Source organism: Falco punctatus, assembly GCF_963210335.1.
Source record: "Falco punctatus genome assembly, chromosome: 5".
NCBI lineage: Eukaryota > Metazoa > Chordata > Aves > Falconiformes > Falconidae > Falco > Falco punctatus.
This window is the reverse complement of record NC_137584.1, coordinates 35,435,539-35,458,091: the sequence shown is the minus strand read 5'-3', so window position 1 is coordinate 35,458,091 and position 22,553 is coordinate 35,435,539. Positions and strand designations below refer to the sequence as shown.

At 42.0% G+C, this 22,553-nt stretch overlaps 1 protein-coding gene across 1 annotated transcript in view; it reads left to right on the top strand.

Moving 5' to 3' along the window:
- The window catches only part of APOB (apolipoprotein B), a 63,373-nt gene extending 41,904 nt beyond the window's left edge, over positions 1–21,469 (top strand). The window contains 1 exon segment of the mRNA XM_080388087.1: positions 3–21,469. Within this exon segment, the coding sequence (XP_080244213.1) occupies positions 3–178 (176 nt within the window). The 3' untranslated portion in view covers positions 179–21,469.
- Positions 21,470–22,553: the final 1,084 nt, after the last annotated feature.

Below are 22,553 nucleotides of genomic sequence, written 5' to 3'. Positions count from 1 at the left end.
AAACAGAGATGCCCTCAGAAAAAAAGTGGAACTAACACGTACACTGATTCAGCAAGACATTGAGCAAGGCTCCAGGAAATCGAAAGAAATGCAAAGATTCATTGATGAACAACTTGCCACTGAACAACTGAGTCTTCAGCAGGTTATAGAAAATATACAGCAGCACATGAAGACCTAAATGGACATGCAGAAGAGAAGAAATAAGTTTGTACCACAGTGTATTTAAAAATAGCAGCAATCAACATACTGGAGCTCCAGGGAGATACTGTTTGAATTTGTAAATGAAAACTGAATAATCTACACTAGGTTATTTTAATAAGCTTAATAAGCCAATAAATGAGTTCTTTATTACATTTTTGTGTCATTCATTACAGCTACTTTTACTTGGACCTTAGGGCTTAATCCAACAATTGTCAAGGTCAATGGGAAGTCTTTGCTTTGATTTCACTGTATGTTGGATCAAGCCAATAAAGTGCAATACATACTGTAAATAGTCACAAAAGCTATGGAATACACAGAATAAACAGGTTTTAATATAAAGGTCACATTCATAAGCCAGTTGAAGAACGACTTGAAAACACATCTATTTCCCAGCATAGAAATACCTTCATAGATAAGTTTGGGAGAAAAAGAAGAGGAAAAGAGCTTGTACAAAAACATGAAGAAAAAAATTAATGAATTCTGGAAATAACATCAAAGAGTGAAAAAGAACATAGAAATATAAACATATGTAGAAATCTGACTCCTGGAAAACTGCAGATAATAATATCAACGTTCTGTTAAGAAAAATAAATTTATGCATGTATCAGTTTTCAGAAGACTGTCAAGAATTTTAGATGGGTTTTCTTTCTACTGGCTAATTTATGATTCAGAAATGCAGGGTTTTCTTACCTGTTTCCCCATGATATTTCTGTTTTCACATCAAATTGTCTAACTGCTACTTATCATGAGTAAACTGTCGAAGTTTCACTGACATCACTGTATATGATGGGAGTCAAAATATTTTCCCCTCAGTCTCCTAGGCCTGGTTTAAATGAATTCTCGATTTATAGATGAATTTAAATAATGTTGAAGAATTCACTCACAAGATAGAACTACTTTTGAGTGGAAAATATGTGGACCTGTTATGGTTTATTTTCAGCTGTCGGTATACTATATGGATAGTCCTTGGGAAAGGCATGCTCAGGCTGAAATAATGTTGCCTCTTTGAGAATAAACTCTTTAACAAACAACACTAGACATTTTGTGTACATGTCTGTTTTGATACAATCAGTTCATTCCATCATATGGTTGTTGCTTGTTCACTAAAGGAAAAACTGAGTCTGCTTTTATCCCTTGGTATGACCGGTTACGTACATACATGAAGCAATGGAGCACTGGCTTACAAACGGCCAAATAAGTTTTGTAGCAGTAGATACATATTTACAGCACAGAGCAGCACCACACAAAGATGCTAGCTCAGGTCCTGGCAACAGGAGAGCCTGGTGCCTGTGTTGAGTTTATGCAGCAATAACATTCCCACCTCCACAGCTGGTCCACACCAATCTAGGCAGATCTCAGAGTGAGCTGGGCTAAAGAACTTTGATATTGCTGTTGCCTGATAATGTTATTATCCAAGTGAGTCTGCCAGTAATTATTTTTATCAGACGAGCTACCTTAAGCCCAAAATCAGAATCTGACAAGCACGGTAGTATACATACACCTATCTAGCTGTCAGCCAAGTGGGCACGTCTTAGAAAGTAAGGTAAATCCATTTTCTCTTTAGAGCTTTCAGCTATCACAAATATAGCAATAATTCCCAGATAACAAGTTGGAGTAGTCCTCTGTGAACTGTAAAACAAGGCGTTTTCATTCTGAATAGAACTAAACTACGTATGTCACCCTGGTTGGGGGAACCAAAGATATAAAAATCCCTGTTTGTACGTCCTGCTGAGCATCCCAGTAAACAAAGGCGTTGGCTGCAGAGCCCTTTTACCTTCATTCACAAGGAAACTGAAGCCTATGGTTCATCTGATCTTTATTTGATGTTAGATTGCACAACTCATTTCCCTGAATTTCACAAATGTTTAAGCACAACCAGATTTCTCAGACACTGTCTGATTCTTGTTTCCCTTCATCATGACAAACAGCCCTGTGAAACAAAGGACAATAGAAGAAATTATAAAAGTTATGGGAGAAGAGAGATTTAAAGTTCTGGTTTTGTTTGTTTTCCCCCTCATGGCTATTTATTTCTACCCATCTTCCATAGTTCTTGGGAGGGTTATAAATTCTAAAAAAGGATTTACGTATAAGGAATGGGTTAACTGAATAATAAATATGCCAAATAGCATAAATACTGGCAAGACTGCAAGAGTGAAGCTTCCCAAGAGCAAACAATAGTTTGCACACTAAACTGTGGTTAGAGGTTAGAGGAGATTTCCAAGTCTCATAGCAGCATTGCCGCCAATTGGATTAAAGCTCTCAATCCTGTAATCGATGTGACAGCCATCTTGCAGTCATCCCACAGTTGGTTTTGGGAGGGCCTGGAAGCAGAACATTGCTTTCAAAAATGAGGTCTTGCTGGAACTTAGCTGCTGTTAAATCCCCACACCAGAGAGGTCATCTCAAGCACCCTTCTGAAACTCTGGCAATGTTTTGACACAGGAAAGGGCTGTATATGTTTGCATGTCTGCCTAGCTACATCCCACAAGCATGTACAACCAGGTGTAACTTCAATTTCCATGACTTTTCCTGATGTTTGTTTGCTGGGGTTTTTTTCTTTCAGGTTCTAGCAAATTTTAGCCTTATTTTCCATGTGATATGTCACAGAAATGTAGACGAAACCACAATTATTCAGATTATTTTGCAAGTCACTTATGAAATGTTTGCAATATAATAATTTGAAATATTATTAGTTCCATTTTGGTCTCTTTTTCAGTCTAGTTTATACAATAAGAAATACTATATTTCATTAAACTAAATTTTGTGGGAGATAACAGGGAATCAGCAACTATCTGGGGCTCAGTGGTGCTGTTTCTTTTCTTTTTTCTTTTCCTATAGTCTTCATCATCTGAGTTCTCATAAATGCCAGAGGGGCTTTTCTTTATAATTTACAGCAAGTATCAGACATAGAGCAGAACTGGTTGTAAAAGTTTAATTAAGTGAAACATTTTAACAAGAAATTCAGAGAACAATATGCCCTGCTCTAACTAAGTGATTGTAGAAATAACATTGACAAGAAACGTGTGTGTTCCTAAATGAAAAACTTTTGCAGACACAGGACAGCAAAACCGTTCCAGAATTCTAGATTATGCAACTAACTAGAGCTGATCTTTTTATTAAGTGATTTCAAAATGCATGTATAATTTGCTGCCTATACAGAGATTCTACACATGCATCCACATCCACACACACCATACAGTACGTCATCCACCTCTGGCTCTAAATTAAGCTATTGATACTTTTAAAGCAACTGTCATTATGGCCTACTGATACCTTACAAAGTTTATTTAGAAACATTTAGTTGTTCTGTAAGTGACACCAAATTTTGTACTACTCTTCTGCTGGCAGATTTATTGCTCATGTGGGAAACGAGGATTTCTTAAAGGCCATACGGACGTACAGAATTGCTTCTATTCCATTTCTACACAGCCAGATCCTGGCCCAAATGAAATTGATGGCAAAATGTCTATTGGCCTCAGCAGGAGTAGGCTTTGGCCAGTTAGGTGCATAACTTGAGAAGTACTTTGGGATCCAGTAGGACAAAGGCTATATTATTATCTATAAAATTCTACACAAAAATATCATTGAAAAACCACGCGGACAGGAAAATTAATCACTAATAAATTCAAGACAGGCCAGAATGAAGGTTGCCTGTGCAACACTAACCAGAGCCTCTTTATATACTTTTCTACCCAGTTTTACCTAGTATCACAGAGAAAGTCTGCCAGGGACAAGAGTCCTGGGTTCTGGTCCCATGCCTTAAACATGGAAATAACCATATATCTCTCATCACCCTTTCCCTCATTTAATTAACCATCCAAGGGATTAAGGGAAACTGGGAACATGTAGAACAAAAGCATTATGTTGGAGGTTTGCAAGACCCGACTGGGCAAAGTCTGGAGCAACCCAGTCTGAGCTGAAGGTTGCCCCTCCTTTGAGCAGGAGGTTGTACTAGAGATCTCCTTTCTTCCAATCTGAGTTACTCTGTGGTTCTCTGTGACTAACTGATATGGCTTTAGGTTACCATACTTAACATCATACTTACCTTTTGGTAAATACTTTATGAGCAATTTGCTTCATCATCATTCTAATATATCATTGTACAAAGACAAAGTTTTATGCTATCGCTGTGTATAAATGCATTATTATTCTGATTGAAACCATGAGGTGTAGGGCCCAATACCAAACTCAGATCCAGCCACTAGTCTGAATACTTTCTGTCACTAACCTACTACTGTTCTGGCAGCATCAAACACGACACATGCACACCAGTATATTTCTGATAAAAACCTTATAACAACCATTGAAGAGTACAATTAAAAGACTACCAGTTTTGAATGCTTTTGAACTGGTATGATGGTGACGTATTTCAACAGCATGAAATTGAAATAATGTGGTCAAGGCAAACTACATCACTTCCATCCATCTTTTACCCCCGTTTCAAGCAACCTGATAACCAGTCATGGCTGAACAAAGGGGAAGTAGGTGTCAGGGCAAGTTTGCCAGGAGGCTTGAACTTCTATCTTTAGACTGATAGTAAGATATTATCACAGCTCTCCCAACCACGTTTCTGTTCCAACTGTCTTCTCTCCAGGAAATAGCTTCATCCTTAACAATACATAAAACATACAAAACCCCCAGCAAACTGCATTGTTCCCAGGGTATTACATGCCAGCTATCGGATGATATTCTTCTGTGTAATAACATGAGTTCCTTTGACCCTCAGTGCCTGTGATAATTTGTATCCATCTGGACCATCTTCTGCAGAAATCTTCCTTAATTTCTCTTTAGTATTTCTAGGTTCCATGCCCACCAGAATTTCTGAGTCCAGGGGATTTCAAACCTGCTTTAACCTGTTGTGTTGGAAACCTTTTCTTTCACCTACTTTTGCACAAGAAACAACACCTCACTGCTTCTCTTACTGATGAGGATGTCTCTGCAGTGGGGATGGACCAAGGCCTACCCTTGCCTTTACCTTCCTTAAAGTATTTTTCTCTGTGAGCTTGCTGTGCGTTTGGATATGTAATTATGTTCACAACCATCCAGTCAGTCCTATATGCTGCATAGGTGCCTATGTGAGCATAAGTTTGCAAAATCAAGTGGGTAGTATAGGTAACAATGTAGGATAGATTCTTCATGGCTAATGCTGTCATTCCCCACAACCTTATACTCTTTATCTGGTCCATACTCACTTCGCAAGCATCCTAAATTCCCCTGAAGCATTCCAGTTATTGAAATCTCCTCAGCCAGTTCTGCATCTATTCTGTGTTATTCATGACAACTTGGGCAGAAGTACCCCTCCGCTTTACCAAACCACAGATGTTTTCCCAGCGCGTGAGAACTGATGACAAAAGCATGATTCTTACCATTTATATTCTAAAGCGTGATTTTGGTAGCTGTTAGAATAAACAGCAACATTAGATCTCCTCAGAATGGCTGAGGAAGCATCATCTGTTAGTCTGGGCATTGGCAGAGTGATAAGATCAAGCACATTGAGCAGCAGTATCACCACCAGCTTACAGAAGTAAAAAAGGTTATACCAGATGCTTACACCACGCTTCTGTTGTGAGGAATTTGCCAGGTGTTTGCTGTAAGCAGAGACCCACCACAAGTTATAACCTCATCTTGATTTCCCAGCAAATGATTTCAAAAGGACATGTTAGAAACAATATTGAATTTATGGATAAATCTACACTGCCTTTGGGACTGAAGGAACAAGTTCTGGTCTCTGAACAAGTGATATGAACTAGCTCAAACATTATATAGCCTGTAGGAAACAGGACTTGGAACAACTCTCTATTCAGTGTCCAAGTTTCCTCAAAGAGGCAGCCAAAAGCCATATACAGTATAGATGTCTGGGGGACGTGAGACTTGAAGACCTGAAGAAGCAAGGAGTGAACCAAATGGACAGCAGAGAGAGCGTACAGAATCAAAATGCTCACTACACTTACCCTACAAATGGCATGGTTAGATACTTAAAGGAAGTCACTGGGGTGAACAAAGAGCATCTTAATCAAGGAGATGCATGAGGAAAAGTAACAGACCTGCAACTCTCTGAGTGCTGCCTGCCACTTCTATAATTACGTTGTGGAAGTTATACTGAAAGAGGCTGGGGACTCCTGGGTTTCCGGGCAAACTGGTTATTCTTACAGAGGTAATACTCTGCTCTGCTCTTTGGCTTTGGCTAAGGATGGAAAGAAAATAGCTTCCATAACATACTTTTCTTTCCCCACACATTTCCCCTGCTAGCACTGCCTCTGCCACAGTTCGGATGTATTCCAATATCGTTGCCGAGCAGAGGAAAAAAGTGAAGATACACCTACTTGTTATTTTGCAGTAGTATATTTTCTGATAGTTACTATGATTACAGGACATTGTTTCTGAAAAGCTTGATAGTGTTTTCATTCAGAACTGGTTTCTGTAGAAAATGTTTTATGGATGCCCTGAAAGCACTGGTAATTATAGCACTATCAGTAGGTTTCATGTATCAAAGGCTTTTGAGTTGGAACCCCCCAAAATCACTCCACCTACTAATATACTGTTTTGTCACCGGTCTCTTAAACATCCCCACACAGTACCCACCACTGACTCTGAAATGCCATTTGCTTCTTTCCCTTCTAAAGCCTGTAATATTCTTAAGTTTTAAATCAGGGTCTAACCTGAGAGGCAGTTAAGATCCCAAGCCAGTAGCAAGATGCTACTAGACTCCTATGCTAAGGCAATTGGATCAAGCTTCTGCATTTAGCCAGAAAACTCCCTTTTCCCAGGTACATGCTCGCTCCCTCACACTTCACACTCCCCTTGAGTCTGCATCATGTTATGCTGCAAAAATGGAAGAAAACTGGAGAGATGGTGTCACTGTCTCTGAAGTTCAGCATAGGTGTTCATTTATTTCAAGATTACTACCTTTGAATAGTCTGAGAGAGACAATAATTAAAAAAAGGTCTCACAAACACCTAATACCTTTGTGTTGTTTGACATGACAGACAGACATTTCACATTGTTAGCAGGCTGTCTCTCCATAGTGTTCTTTCCTGGTTGTTACTATATTTGTTTCTTTAATAAGCCTTTGGTTTTCTCTATGGCAATGACTGGCTTACAACCACTTACAATACAGAAAGTTATGCAAAAGCATTTCATTTTAAAGTTGCTGAACAGAAAACCAGCCAAATCTAAAGGAACACACATCCCTCACACATAGCCCATATACATAAAGTTATGAAGTCAAATGCATTACAGCAGTACAAGCCCCACCTCGTCTCTCTCTCAGACACATCTGTCTATATGTGCACGCATGCATGCAAACACGCGCACACACATGTACAATGTACCTTACTGTCAAGTTAAAAGCGTAAAGTTAATCCTTAGGTCATCCTCTTCATTTCAGCACATCGAGCCCGCCAAGTCTTCCCAGCATGCCTGTCAGCAGTTAGCTGACATAACTCTTCCCACTCAGGTCCCATTAATTCAGCAGCTTCGCCAATGGTGTTCCACCAACTTTGTCATCTAAAGCTTCAATTTTTGTTTAAACACAAAATCAGAAAGTTATTTTTTTAAAATGTTGCAGTGAGGCTGTTGGACTTAATTTTGTTCTCCTTTTAGCTGAAATGTGCTGATGAATTTGATGTACAATTTCGGAAGTGATATGATCTTATTCAACATTGGCCAGTTCCTCCTCCAAAGGAATGGAACTGAAATTTTCCAGTTCTTTTAGAAACACACTTTTGTTTTTAAAAAGTTTGTTGGTATTTTGCTAGCAAAGTAATGACATGGTGACTTCTTTGTGACCATTTGTATGTCTGTGTCACATGGACTTCTGTGTCTTCTGTCTTAAGGTTTACACTGAAAGTCACTATCTTTCTGGGTTTTGCAAATCTTCTTAATATATATCCCATGTCTGATTACCCTTACAACATATTACCCGCTACAGAGACAGGATCTAGTTTTAATAGCTCATGCTCTGGATTGGGGTTCAGTTCCTAGGCCAGTTTTGGATCCACTGCATAATCCAGTCACCTCATTTTCTCATGTATCAGTTTCCTAGCAGTGAAATGGGAATTACACTTCCCTACTTTTGAATGGAGTTGTCAAAAGGAATTCATGACCTGGAGATTAACTCTAATGGTGCTGAAGACCATGAAGCAGATAGACACACTGTAATGGCAACAAGAAATCAAGATACATGTATTGACTTCTCTCTCCCATCATCATGTTTATTGTTTTAGAAACTTGGAGTTGATTTCATGTGCTAAATCACTCAGAAACACTCTAGTCCACCCCAAAACCATCATACATACTAGGCATCAAACATATAACACTCTCATACAGATAAATGATCCGAGGAATGGACCCAACGGCTGCTAGCAGTTAATTTATATCGTGGTTTTGCCATAAACTTTTAACTTTGGAAATAATCTGCCACCCATTTCAATTTTTGGCTGCCACATAATGCACCTTTGTGAAGTCACTTTTCTGTCTAATAGAGATGTTTCTTTTCACGGGTGAACGTTTGTTTAAAAATAACAAATAGTTATCTCATTTACTGTTCACAAAAAGCATGCCACTTAACCATATGTAACCAAGCCCCATTTCATCTGGTTTAATGTTTAGCAAGGCATGCAAACCGGTCGATATTACAGGGAGAAGATGATTTATTTAATAAAATTACATTACTTCTTTTTTTCCATTAAAAAAAACAATAATTGCAACAAAAAAGTGTTTAAAGTAGAAAAGCATAGCCTGCAAAGATTGATACCGAAAAGTCAGCACATATTGGAAAGTCTGATGCTAAGCTCAGCTGCTTCTTCACCCCGTTTCCACTTCTGCTTTGTATCTGGTGTGCAGCCAGTCTCTCCTTCTGAAGTCAAGTACTCCCATAGTGATTAGTGATATCCACCATAATGTAGTAAGCAGATAGCCCATTTGTTCCGCTGTGGAGAAGGCTGCAACAGAACTTTTTTAAGCACACTTTTCTCCATTGGGGAGGATAAAGTTTAGGATATATGTAGATAGTTAATGTAAATGCGTACTTTTTATCTACCTGTCTGTATTCTCCTTGCGGACAAGGAATTGAACAGGAGTCAGCAGTATGGTCTTCTGCCCAAGAAGGCCAACTGCATACTGGGCAGTTGTAGCTAGCAGATCAGGGAAGAGATCCTTCTGCTCTACCTGGCATTTGTGAGACCACATCTGGATTACTGTGTCTGCTTTGGGGATCCCCAGTGAAAGAGAGCCATGGACATACCAGAGCAAGTTCAGCCGTGGCCAGCAACCTAGTCAGGGGTCTGGAGCACACAGTGTGTGAACAAGAGGAAAATAGATGAGGTTTTTCAGTCTTAAGAGGAAAAGGCTGTCTTCCATGACCTTTGCATGGTTGTAGAGAAGACAGAATCAAGCTCTTCTCAGAGCAAAAAGACAAAGAGCAATAGCTAAAACCATACTAAGGGGAAAAAATGTCACCCTGTGAGTGATCAAACACCAGCACTGATCCCAGAGAGGTTGTGGAATCTCCTTCCTTGGAGATGTTCAGAACTCAGAAGAGCACAGTCCCAAGCAACTTTATCTGACTTCAAAGTTCAATATAACTTCAGAGTTAGCCCTGCTTTGTGTGAGTTGATGGATCAAATCTCCAGAGACACCTTCCACTCTGAATTACTCGATTTCATGGTAAGACCTAAACCCTGTAAGCACCCAAAAAAGGTGAAATCCTGTGGGTTCACACCTATTTGATGGCAGAGATCCCTCAAAGAAAAGCTTGGTCATGAATGCCCCAGTCACAGGAAAATGTTCCAGTGGAACTCACAATCAACAATCCAACATAAATGTGTGTTAAACCTGGCTTCAGCACTTCTTGTGCTCCCAAAACTATTTAGTGTAATGTAAGTGGAGGAAGTTCATATTTCCCACTCACATTGGAAGTCACAGAAAATTGCTCTAGATGACATTTTATGGTCATAGACTCCCTGCTTTGCTGCTGTTGTTTATCTTTAACACATGTAGAAACAGTTTTGGGGAAAACACAGGCCAATAAATATGATCTTTTGTTTTGATGTAATGCATTCCTCTTACTCATTAGATGCCTTTTTGAGATTAATCTAAGAATGTTGCTCTTGCAGTCAACCAGATAAGGCTTCTCTTTTCTTTTGGAGAAGGGAGGGGTGGGATGTCTACAATTCTTTTGTCTAGAGCAACACTAATACTTCATGCAATTGGGCCTTTGTTCTTAAAATAAACACATAAACTTGGCTTAAAATAAGAAGTAGTAGAATTTGTTTGTTATTAGAACACACTTATGACTAGCAGAACTATCAACAGCAGCTGTCCTTTTGTACTGTGTGAGATGACCACACTTTCCCCACATATTTTTGAGGACAAGAATGGCATGTGCTATGACACTAAGGATGTCAGAAATGTTGAGGATGCCTTTCAAATTACATTTACTGCTCTGTGTTTCTCCAACTGTTCAAGAAGCACTATAAGAAAGCAAGGAGATTCTGAACAAGGCAAGCAGCCTACGCCAAAATAATTTTATCTCTGAGCTTGTCTTCTAATATACTTGTAATATTTCAATAACCTTCTAATAGCAGGTTGTGAAGCATAGTTAGGGACAGTGCCCTCTGAGGAAAAAAAGCACACAAAACAGACCCTTCATGCATACACGCACATCTTTCTAGGAGTTCTGTAGTACTACAATATATACACGAACTGCAACATGCACACCAGAGTTTGGGAACCCTTTTCAGAGGCCTGTAATTGCCTCAATCCCCTGTATTCAAAGTTGTTTATGCCCTTTTCATGTCCCTTCAGATATTGCCCTAGAAATGTCTGGTAGAAAGCCATGGGGGATTTCTCTGTATTCTACCCTTTGTTTAACCCACTGATCTGGCTGCTGAAAGGCACAGTGTGTGACTGTCAGATTATGCCCCTGTTTGCTAAATACTTTCACAAAGTCAGAATCACAGAATAGTTGAGGTTGGAAGGGCCCTCTGGAGGTCATTTTGTCCAACGCCCCTGCTCAAGTAGGGCCACTGAGAGCCAGTGGCCCAGCACCATCTCCATATGGCTTTCAAACCTCTCCAAGGAGGGATGCTCCACAACTTCCCTGGGCAACCTGTGCCAGTACTCAAGTCATCCCCACAACACAAAATTGATGCTCAGAGGGAACCACGTGTGTTTCAGTCATGCCCATTGCCACTGGTACTGTCAGCTAAAGAGGATGCAACACTTGCAGTGAACCAAGGAGACAGAAGCTAACTCATGTATTTGATTCCAGTGCCCAACAGAAGTGTATAGCATAAGACAGTCCCTGGCAAAATCTCTGGTTCAGGGAGAGAAAGATGTGAATCTGTTCACACTGAATCATCCTCAGTGCTATCAGTAACTCATGGGTGCAGGGTCTGGCAGAGGATGTGTCTTTAGTTCCAAAGGTATGAAATATTACCTTCAGTCAACTTCACAAGCATTTTTCTTCCAGAATTTAACCTACAAACCCACAAATCTCAATTGCAAGCAACAGCACAAGTCCTTAAAATCAGGCAGTGGGTAGGACCTTCTGCTCTAAATTCTCTTTTAACCTATGCTGAGCTGCTGTTCTTTAAATTGCTGCTACAGCTGCTTAGTTTCCCTCCCCAGCATTATCAGTTGATTATTGGTATTATTTCATTGTTTCTTCTTGCCTGAGTGGTAGAAAATAATAGCCGTGTCACAGTGATGCACCAGCTTTAGTGATGTCCTGGCCATGTCAGAGCAGACAGACACCAGCTCCTGGCACCACCCTGGTGATGCAGCAGCCACGTCAAATCAGGCAGAACATTAGTGGCGGCCATGTCAGTGGAGGGTTGGTGGCACAGCCAGGTCTGGTGGATATAAAAAGGGCTGAGCCAATTCAGGCTGGCAGACAAATTGGCAGGCTGGCTGGGTGGACAAGGGCAGAAAGGGTAGGGCAGGGCAGAGCCAGATGGCTGTTTCACCTTTGTTGCTTTTCCTATGCATTGCAGCTGGACACACAGAGAAGGATGCAACCAGACCACAGTACACTCCTGTCCTCTCACTCTGGAGAGCTGTCAAAGCTTTACAGGACAGATAAGCACCCACCTGTACCCCACCACAGCCTTGCAGGGAGCTGGAAGCTCTCCAGAACTATGGACAGAGGGAGCTTGCCACCCTTTTACCCTGGGTAGCCAAGGGCTGGCTGGGCCCCATATGATCTCCAAGCACCCTCCCTGATGATGAAATAGCCTCGTCAGAGCAGGCAGGACACTGGGGATGGCCCATGTCAAAGTGGGGTGAGTGGTATGGGTGGCCCAGGAGGGGTGTCTTCTGGCTATCAGGGAGATGTGGGACAGACAGCCTTGGCATAAGGCTGGAAGACAACAAGGTGAGGGCTCTCCATGGAGATGGAGGATGGCTGCTCCAGTTGCTGATTCTCCTGTCTTTGACAGCCGCAGCCCTGGCTCTGTAAAGGAGGAGACAACAACTTCTGCCACTTACCCAGAGTGCTGCATCTTTTTAGAAGGAAAATGATCTAAGATATGAGGAAACACGCATAGTCCCAGTCAGTACCACATCATAGTCCTACCAGCAGCTGGAGGATCCTCACAGCCATGGACAAGGGACCATTACACTACCTACTATCTCTGTACCCCACCATAGTCCTATAGGCAGCTGGAAGCTCTATTCACAATACATCTACCTCGCAAAACTGAACAGATATTAAATTGTTTAAAGCTAATTTGTCTCTAAAAGCAAGTGTGATTGCAGTTGGGGAAAATATCATTGCTATATATACCTTAGGGTGCAAAACTCTTGTACAATATCAGTCACAAAAGCACAGATACAGGAAAAACAGCACAGCCCATGGAAGCCAAATAGTAGCTTTAAGGAAGGAGTATTATGCAAAAGGTCACTCATGATTAAGGGCATCCTGTGCTGAGGAGTGAGACAGTGATGGCTCCAGCGAGACCTTTGGGCTTAACTAAGGCTTTCTAAATACACGGATACAAGAGGAGGAGGATGAATCTTCTTAAAATGTTTTTTCCCCCATATCCAGTACATGCACAGATCTCACATCGTGGCTTGACCTTCACTGGTCCAAAACACTTGAAGTACATTACTTTTGGCAGCTCTACAGTGAGGTCAGCAACCTCCAGCAAGAGCCAGCAACAAAGAGCTCAGGTGCAATAACATCTTAAATCACCACAGCTGCTTGTTTGGCATATCAAGTCACAGGTCCAAGTGGACAAGTATAAAATCCTACAGGTTACATCTATATTAGTAAACTAAACAGCATCAGGGCCATCAAGCCATCTGGAACAATCTGATCACATCCATAATACTAAACTCTCTTAACCTCTAGAACAGGACAGCCGCCTGCATGTTCCCTATTGGCAATGGTCCCTGGCCCATACTAATTCACAAACCATACCTAAGAATTGCTTGGGAGATTATTATTTGATCTGGGCCAAAACCACACTAAGGACTGTTCTAACAATTGTATAGCATGGAGAAGTTCCAGTAGCTGTGCCCATGCCTTGACGCTGTTTAATTTACCAGAATACATGTACCCATAGTTTTCCACGTGTCACTAATCCATCTGCTGTCCCTATGTATTTTTGGTCTCTGAATTTAGATATTTAAAACATATGCAGCCTGACAGTACCTCTTTACTCTACACACTCATAATTGGTGTGTTGGCATGCTGCGCCCAAACTTTCCTCCATAAATATACATTTTTGATGACTGCAAATGAATACATCTCTACTTGGAATAAAAACTCCCATGTTTGGTCAAGCCAAGCATACTTTCAGAACTGGAGCAGTCTGGAATGCATATGTGGAATGTGCGATGGCGTTAAGGGATCCTGAATATCAGAAGAGCAACAAGTCAGGCTTCTGAAGCACAGCGGTTACTGTGCTTGGTGCAAAGGCTTTGATGTTCTCTGGTTGATAGGCCTCTACAGTCGCTGCTGTGATGTGAAGTGTCTTGGTGCTTTTTAATGTGTTGAGTTCTGTTAGAATTCGGCAAGGTCTCAGGTTCTGGTCCTACAAACATATGCCAAAAATAGACTTCTTTTACACCTCTCCTGGAAATGTGAGGTCTTTTCTGCACCCATCCTAAATGCAAAATCATTCTTGGAAACCTCTGAAAATGTACACCGGAGCAGGCTGCATATGCACAAACCTACTCAAACACCAGTGGGACACTTTGGTCTCCTACCATAGCTGTTTAAAAGCACACAAGCTTGTACAGACTGCAGTGCCTCCTGTAACTGCAGCTGTTGCCCAGGCTAAACAAGGCAACAGGTCTGCACACCCTCTGCACCCCCAGCATGTTTCTCATGCTCCCGGCCTCAGCCTGGAGAGCAGGGAGAGTTTGCCTTACAGGCCAGGGAGGGTCCCAAGCACAGATAATGAGATTATCAAAATTCCTCCTTCTCATCTCAACACCGGAAGTACTGAAGGAGGGTATACTATCAGGATTAAGCCTTTTCAGGACTCAAGGGGTGCGTGTGTGTGCATGTGTGTCTTGGTGGCCCTGAAAGTCATATATGACCATGAAAAAAGATTATTCACCCTCAGACCCTTAAAGTTTTCCAGATGATCAAAATAACATAGAAGTATTTTGCCCAAAGATTTTTGTGTTTACTAACAAAACCACCACTGGGTTTGAAGCTTCTTTTCACTGCCTCTACCTTTCCTGTGAAGAACACAAGGGGTTATAACTTAGGGGCAGTAAATGCAGAAACCCAAGAATCTGCAAAACAAGCCCAAAACATAACTTTTCCCCTTTAAGTTATTGGCTTCTTCTTTGCTTTAACCTGCTTTCCTTCCAAATACAACATGTTTTTTTGGAACATTAACATCCAACATGCTTTGTTATCATTTAGTTAGTTCATTCTTATTAAAGATCCCTAAGCAGATCTCAGTTCTTTATATATGAAAAAAAATCACCTCGCAGAAAAGCTATGAGTCACAGATCGTTCCCCATCTCCCTGCAAGAAAGTGTCAGGAGCAGGAAGATTCTACCATTTTAAAAGTTTTTCCCAGGTCATTTGACAGTGATTTTGTTTTAATATGGCACCAATAAATCCATTCAGATTTGGAGCAATGTTCACATGAATAGACAAGAAAAATTTCAAAAATAACTTTTCTCCTGTATATGTTCCAATAAACAGGGTCATGTTATGCTCAATAGTAATTATGAGATGACCCTATAAATTATTGTCCAGTGATTCATGTTATTCTATAGACTTTGGGTCATACACATCATTTCAAGCTGAAAGTGCTGCAAGGGATATATTAGGCTCTGGAGGAAACAGAGAAAGAATATAGTGTACACTTCATATTGGTATCATGGGAGACCTGGCTACGAGAAAGCACTTTCCAGCAAAATATACTGAAATTGCTGCAATGAACCTGAGCTGAAGTAGTAACTGGTGTGCATGTTTCCCTACTGACTTGAGAGAGGGAGGTTCTCAGCTTGTCAGCAGAAGCAATGACTAGACTTAGATGCCCATAAGTTCCTTGTCTGTTCATTGCTAGAGAGAAGATTAAGTGTAATAACATTAACGTGGTTTTGCCTCACAACATGATTTATGATGGTGTGACACTGTACAATAAGAATCAATGTACTTCATTCTCTCATGAAATTTTCTTCAGTTTACCTGAAAACACTTTCTGTAGGAGGCAAATAGAACTTAATTTTAGAGGTGGGAAACAGGCATGAGCAACTAAAAGTTAATTATGTGTCCCACAACCATTTAGAAGCCCAGAAACCCAACTGGGACTATGTGGGTCAAGGCACACACTATGTCCTTTTGATTTCCTGAGACATTTTTGCTATACCAAAACTGTATCTCTTAGAGAAATCAGTGCATACCCATCAGCTCCTGAGGAAACCGGACAACCTCTGTCTGCTCAGTTGACTCTTAAAAAAACAAGTGTACCTCTCAATCAAAGCTGGCAGAAAAAGGAAGGAAACCCTTCACTAAAATGGAAAATCTAGCTTGCCTGTCTTCATTTGTTTGATTGTGGAGTTTGCTGATTCTATGATCTGCCTTTGCTTTTCATTAATAGTAAAGAGAAATGTGTTGTTCCAGGAAAATACGTTTCTGTTACCAAAGATGAACAGGTATCTCCACAGCTGACTCTCCACAAACACTGAGCACAACCAGCCCTCCCTTGGCCTCCCAAACTCACAACATTGAAAACGAGCCTTTTTTCCATGTCAGTCCCATCTGGCTGGTCCCATCTGAGGGCTGTCCAGACACTGCTGGGAGGAACTGGCTGCAAATCAGGTCAACGGCTCTGGCAGGATCCTTTCACCCCAGCTGGTATCTTCTTGGCTGTCTCACACATTATATCACATCATCAATGTGCTGGTGTCCAATATATAGCAGGCAAAGAGCTGCAACAGCATCTTCTTCTCAGGGCTTTCCCAGACACTGCCAGAGGCTTATACAGCAGGAAGGTGCATGTGCTTTATAGTTCATATGTATGAAGGATTATACATCTCATTTAGGCTGGTTTAAGGGCACGAACTCAGATCAGCTTTACTGCACAGATGTCCACATTGCTCACCATGTGATGATGGAGGAATGGAAACATAAACTCCAAGTACTTTCAGAGGAGTCAGCCAGCCACCACAACAAGATGCTTGGGCACCAGTGACCTGCAACATAAAAGCACTTCTGCAGTGTCTGGAGGGCTGTACTTTTCCTTCTAGTTCCTTCGACAGCATTTTCTAGCAACCCATCTATCATGCTATCTGAGATTTCTTTCCTGTGCTCATCTCCACTTATTATGCAGCAAGCAATGAACTGATGACTCTTGCCTGCCTACTGGCAGAGCCCTCAGCAGTCTGCAGGATGCATCATGGTTAGTGGTTGCCTTCCAGAAACAAGCTGCTATGCTACTGTAATATTATTGCTTATATCCCAGTGTTACAGTTTCTGGAACACAAGGTGAGGAGAAACATGAAGTAATAACTTAATCAGAAAGAATGTGATTTGCTGCAATTCGGCAGCTGGGAGAAGTCTCACCATTGCCAGCCCTTGTTATTCAACTTACGAGATGTCCGCTGGAGATACAACACAGCGGAGAGGAAGCAGCCTGGGAGGTTCCTGGAGTGTGTGGAAGATGGCAGCTCCCTGACCCAGCTGGTGAGGGAGCCAGCTAGGGAAGGTGCCCGCTGAGCCTGCTGTTTGCCAGCAGGGACGGGCGGGTGGGTGATGTGGTGGCTGGAGGCCGTCCTGGGCACAGCCGTCACGAAATCAAAAAGGTTTTGAGGCTCAGAGCAGTGAGGAGGGGGCTCAGCAGAACGGCTGCCCTGGGCTTCCAGGGGGCCGACGCTGGCCTGTTCAGGGGCCTGGCTGACAGAGCCCCTGGGGAGGCAGCCCTGGAGGGCCCAGGGCTCCAGGCAGGCCGGGCATTCCTCAGGAAGGAATTCTGAAGGGCATGGGAGCAGCCTGTCACCATGGGCGAGCAGCAGGGGAGGAGGCCGGCCTGGCTGAGCAGGGAGCTTGGGCTGGAACTCGGGGAAAAGGAGAGTTTCCACCGCTGGAAGAAGGGGCAGGCAGCTCTGGGGGGCCACAAGGGTGTCCTAAGGTTGTGCAGGGAGAAAATTTGAAGGGCCAAGGGCCAACTAGAACTTACTCTAGCTATCACCATCAAAGACAATAAAAAATGTTCTTATAAATATATTAACAACGAATGGAGGGCTATATCCTTTATTGAATGTGGGGAGGAACAATAGTGACAAGGGCTGAGGAGCTTAATGACTTCTTTGCCTCCGTCTTTAATAGTAAGACCTGTCATCCTTGGGGTAGCCAGCCCCTGGAGCTGGAAGACAGGGACGATGAGCAGAATGAAGCCCCCATAATACAAGTGGGGTGGCCAGTGTTCCTCAGGGCTCAGTGCTGGTGCCAGTTGTGTTTACTGTCTTTCTCAATGATCTGAATGCGGGCATTGAGTGCACCCTCACTAAGTTTGCAGATGACATCAAGCTGGGGGGGGGGAGCGGAGAGTAGTGTTGATCTGCTTGAGGGTAGGAAGGCTCTGCAGTGGGACCTGGAAAGGCTGGACCCATGGGCCAAGGCCAGCTGTATGACGTTCAACAGGGCTCAGTACCAGATCCTGCAGTTGGATCACACCAGCCCCACACAACACTACAGGCTGGGGGAAGAGTGGCTGGAAAGCTGCCTGGTGGGAAAGGACCTGGGGGTGCTGATTGATCGCCAGCTGAGCCTGATCCAGCAGTGTGCCCAGGTGGCCAAGAGGGCCAACAGCATCTTGGCTTGTGTCCAAAATTGTGGTCAGCAGGACAAGGGCAGCGATCTTCCCCCTCTACTCAGCACTGGTGAGGCCACACCTCGAATTCTGTGTTCAGGTTTGGGCCCCTCACTGCCAGAAAGACATTTTGGTGCTGGAGTGTGTCTAGAGAAGGGCAGCAAAGCTGGTGAAGGGTCTGGAGCACAAGTTTTATGAGGAGTGACTGAGGGAACTGGGGTTGTTCAGCCTGGAGAGGACAAGGCTCAGGAGAGACCTTATTGTTCTCTACAACTACCTGAAAGGAGGCTGTAGGCAGGTGGGGGTCAGTCTCTCCTCCCAAGTAATAAGCAACAGGACTAGGGGAAATGGCCTCAAGCTGCACCACAGGAGGTTTAGATTTGTTACTAGAAAAAATTTCTTGAACAAGAAGAGTTTCTTCACCTTCTTCCAAAGGTCTTTTCCAACCTATATGATTCTATGGTACATAACTTCCAGAGAGATTTACTTTTTGCTCTTCAGAAGGTCAAGAAGTTTAGGGCACATGTGAGAGCTTCTGCAAAAAACAGGCAAAGGGTTATATAGTGCATCTTTCAGTGGGTGGTCTCACCAAATATTTTCGCACGGACCTTCAAGTTGGCCCAAAAATGGTTCCAAAATAAGGTCAAGCAAATGCATTGGAAACTACTGCTGACATCATTCAAGGAGTAAACAGCATCCAAACATTAAGACTGTGAAGTAAAATGTACCATATGTTACTGCTGTAACTGCACCAAGCTTTACCTCTGCAGCTTTATTAGTCCAAAAGACCCAGGCAACACGTGAAATGCTTTGACCGAAATGCACAGGTCAGTCAGACGATGGCACTACAGACCCAGGTCCAGGGGCTGCCTTCTGCCCTCATTAAAACGGCTGCTCGGCGGTTCATTATTCTGTTTTCATTCTCCATCCCGGCTTTCCCCTGGTTACCTGGTTGGAAACTGTACCCCCTGATAATTCATACACTCGCACAGACAGCCCATGGCAAACGTTGCTAAGAGAGGGACTGCCACCTGTTAAGAATCCATGGTTTGGGGATGCAGTGAAGTGTGCTCCTTTCCCACACTAGTATTTTAAAAGGTTATAGATCATGTGTGCATAATAGGCAGAACATTAGGTCACTTGTCTCACTTACAACAATAATCCATTTTGATATGGGTCAGGTTGACACAATGGGTCCACCCATACCAGATCTATTGACGAAACTGATCCCTTTCCCCCAAACTAATGAAATTTTCAACTAATGGGTATTTAAGTTAATAAAGTGTGCCACACATCTGCTAGAAGCCATTTGTAAAATAAAGCACTGGAGTTCAATTTTGAGATCATTGACATAATGTTTGAGTGGCATCCCACAGGGACCCAGCATGGCACCAAATTAAGGAGAGTAACACAATAAACGTGTGAGAAATAACGCTAGTATATAAACAGTAAGTAGGAGCTTCTCTTTCTTTAAAGGAAGCGTAATACTACTTGGGGTTCATACCATCACTAATGAATTGAGCAGGACAAATCCTGATCTCCCCTCACAGCCAATGAGCATTTGGACAATGACTTCAATAGGACCAGGATTTAACCTGGGGAATTATTTTTACGGAAATTGGCAACAAGCTGGTTCTTACAGCTAAAAAGTATCTTTTCACTTAACTTGTGCATGGCTAAAATTCTCCACTCCACTCTGTCCTTTCTTTTGTGGAGGAAATTGGAGGGAAAAAAAACATTTCATCAGAGCCTGAGAGATTTATTTTTTAATTCCTGAAGGTACCTAGCTTGATACAATTCAAGCTAGATGTCTCTTAGCAGTAACAAAACTCTCCTTTTCTACTGCCCCTGGGGATTAGACACAGGCATCATTCTAGAATATCAGCTGAATTTTAATAGTCCACCCTCCTATGCCATTGACGGCAAACCAAGGAGCAGCATGGAATATCAGTGACTTTTATTGACTGGTTTATTATCTCCAGTGGCATCGCTTTTTTAAAAAAAGGTACTTTTCAAAATTTACTAATTTATTACAGTTGGCCAACATTTTTGCTTTAAGAACATTTTCCATTTTAAAATTATATTGAAAAATGGAAAACAAGAAAGTTTTGGTAGTATTATTCATAACAAATTTTCTCTTTAAAAAGGTAAACCAAACATCTGAAAAATATTCAACAGATTTTTTTGAAGAAAGAAAAATAACCTTACTTTTAGTAGTACTTCTGTCATATTTTGAAGAGGAAAACTAGAAAAAGTGCTACACTAGTACAACTAAAATTTGAATTCAAAAACAGTGAGAAGGACTTACAGCTCTATTTGCTAGTAACTTTTTCTCAGTTTATATAGAGGAGAGATATGTTGGTTTTATAAGATCGATCTTTAAATCTCCTCATTAACATATTCCGAAGGCAGTTTTTCAGTTAAATGGGCAGATGCCAGGTGATGTGAAAAGGTTGTACTGAAGAATCTGCAGAGTTTATGCCTTGACTTTGCCACAGATGAGTATTTACTGTCCCATTGCAGACAGGACAAAACCTGGTTGTAGACAAGAGCTCCAGGACTGCCTTTACTCTGCAGATCCCACACTACAACCCTTCAAAATGCTGTTAAACTGTGATTGTATTTACAACAAACATTGGAATTTCAATGTATATTTTTTCCTAATAAAGCCCCACCATTTTTAACCTGTCTCATTCATACCCCACACAGATTAACATGCTTCTTTCTTCCCAATCAGTTATCCATTGTTTCAGCTTTTAGCTTTGGAAAACAGGAAACAAATATCTAACCAAGTTCCTGGGCTGAGCCTAAATCTGGCCTTAATCTAAATGTGGTGGAAGCCCCCATAACCACCCCACACCGGCACACATTCCCTCTCATCCCTTAGCATATACATACGCTGTTCTGAGAATAATGTCTCCACAATATTTCTAAGCTTTCAAGTCCAGTTGTCTTTTACAGTAGATTGGGGGGTGGGGTGGGGGTGGAGGGGAGGGGGGGTGGAGGCAGGGAGGGTTGTGTACGGAGGCAGGGAATATTTGGGCAAGTGCAGAGGAAGATCCCACTCTAACATTACTGCTGTGAAGTGTTTTTTTCCAAGCTGGGTCACTCCAGGATATATTCAGACATTAATGCCATTTTCCAAAGCAGACCATTTCTGTATTCATCACCTTATATCATCCCCATATATTGGGAGATTTCTGAGCGATTGCAGTGAGTTTTGAGCCTGCTTTTTTCAATAAAAATAATTCAACTTGAGTGGACTCGGGTGTCTGTTGTCTCTGCTGCGTGGCTGCCCGCAGCTGAGCGTGTGGGAGGGTGGACATGAAGTTTAACTTGGTCAGGGCAACATCCACGCTTTTGGGTCACTCAGCTGCCAGCCTTACCTGTTGTACCCTGCTCTCAAATATCATCCTGTGGCTTTGCTCTCCAGGCTTGAGTGGTTGTCAGTGCAAAGTGCCGAATACTTGTTTACTGAATGCCTCAGCAACTGAATTTGGCAACTCTGAGCCATCTGGCTCTGTCCTCATGAACACTGCAGGCTCCTAGGGAGGGCCAGATCTGGAAGTCCCATTTAGTCCCATTTCACATTCAGACCTCCACAGACTTTAACTGATCTATACCATTACAAATCAGAGGAGAAGCCACCCTACAGGTTGTAGTTCTGCACCCTCTACCAAGGTGTGACTTCAGCTGATGTCTTTGGGGATGAAACCGCTGTAACTAAGGATATGGTGAGACTGTCCTTTACCTATCTGGACTGATCCTGGCACCCAAGGCAATGGAAAGTAATCTCCCCTCCCAGGCTGCATAGTCAGCAGGGTAAGTTTTAGCAAAATCTTGAAATTGCCAAGTAGAGCTGATTAAAAAAAGAAATGAAACCTTCTCTATTTCAAATGTTTTCATTTTGAAGTATTTCTCTTTTCCATTTTCTTGATTCCTCCCCATGTTTTTAATTCAAAAAGCATTATGGGAATAGCCACCAACATTTTTCATTTATCAAATACAGGGGGTTTGACACATGATATATTTTAACATAAATTTCCTTATGCTTTCTATAAAAATGTA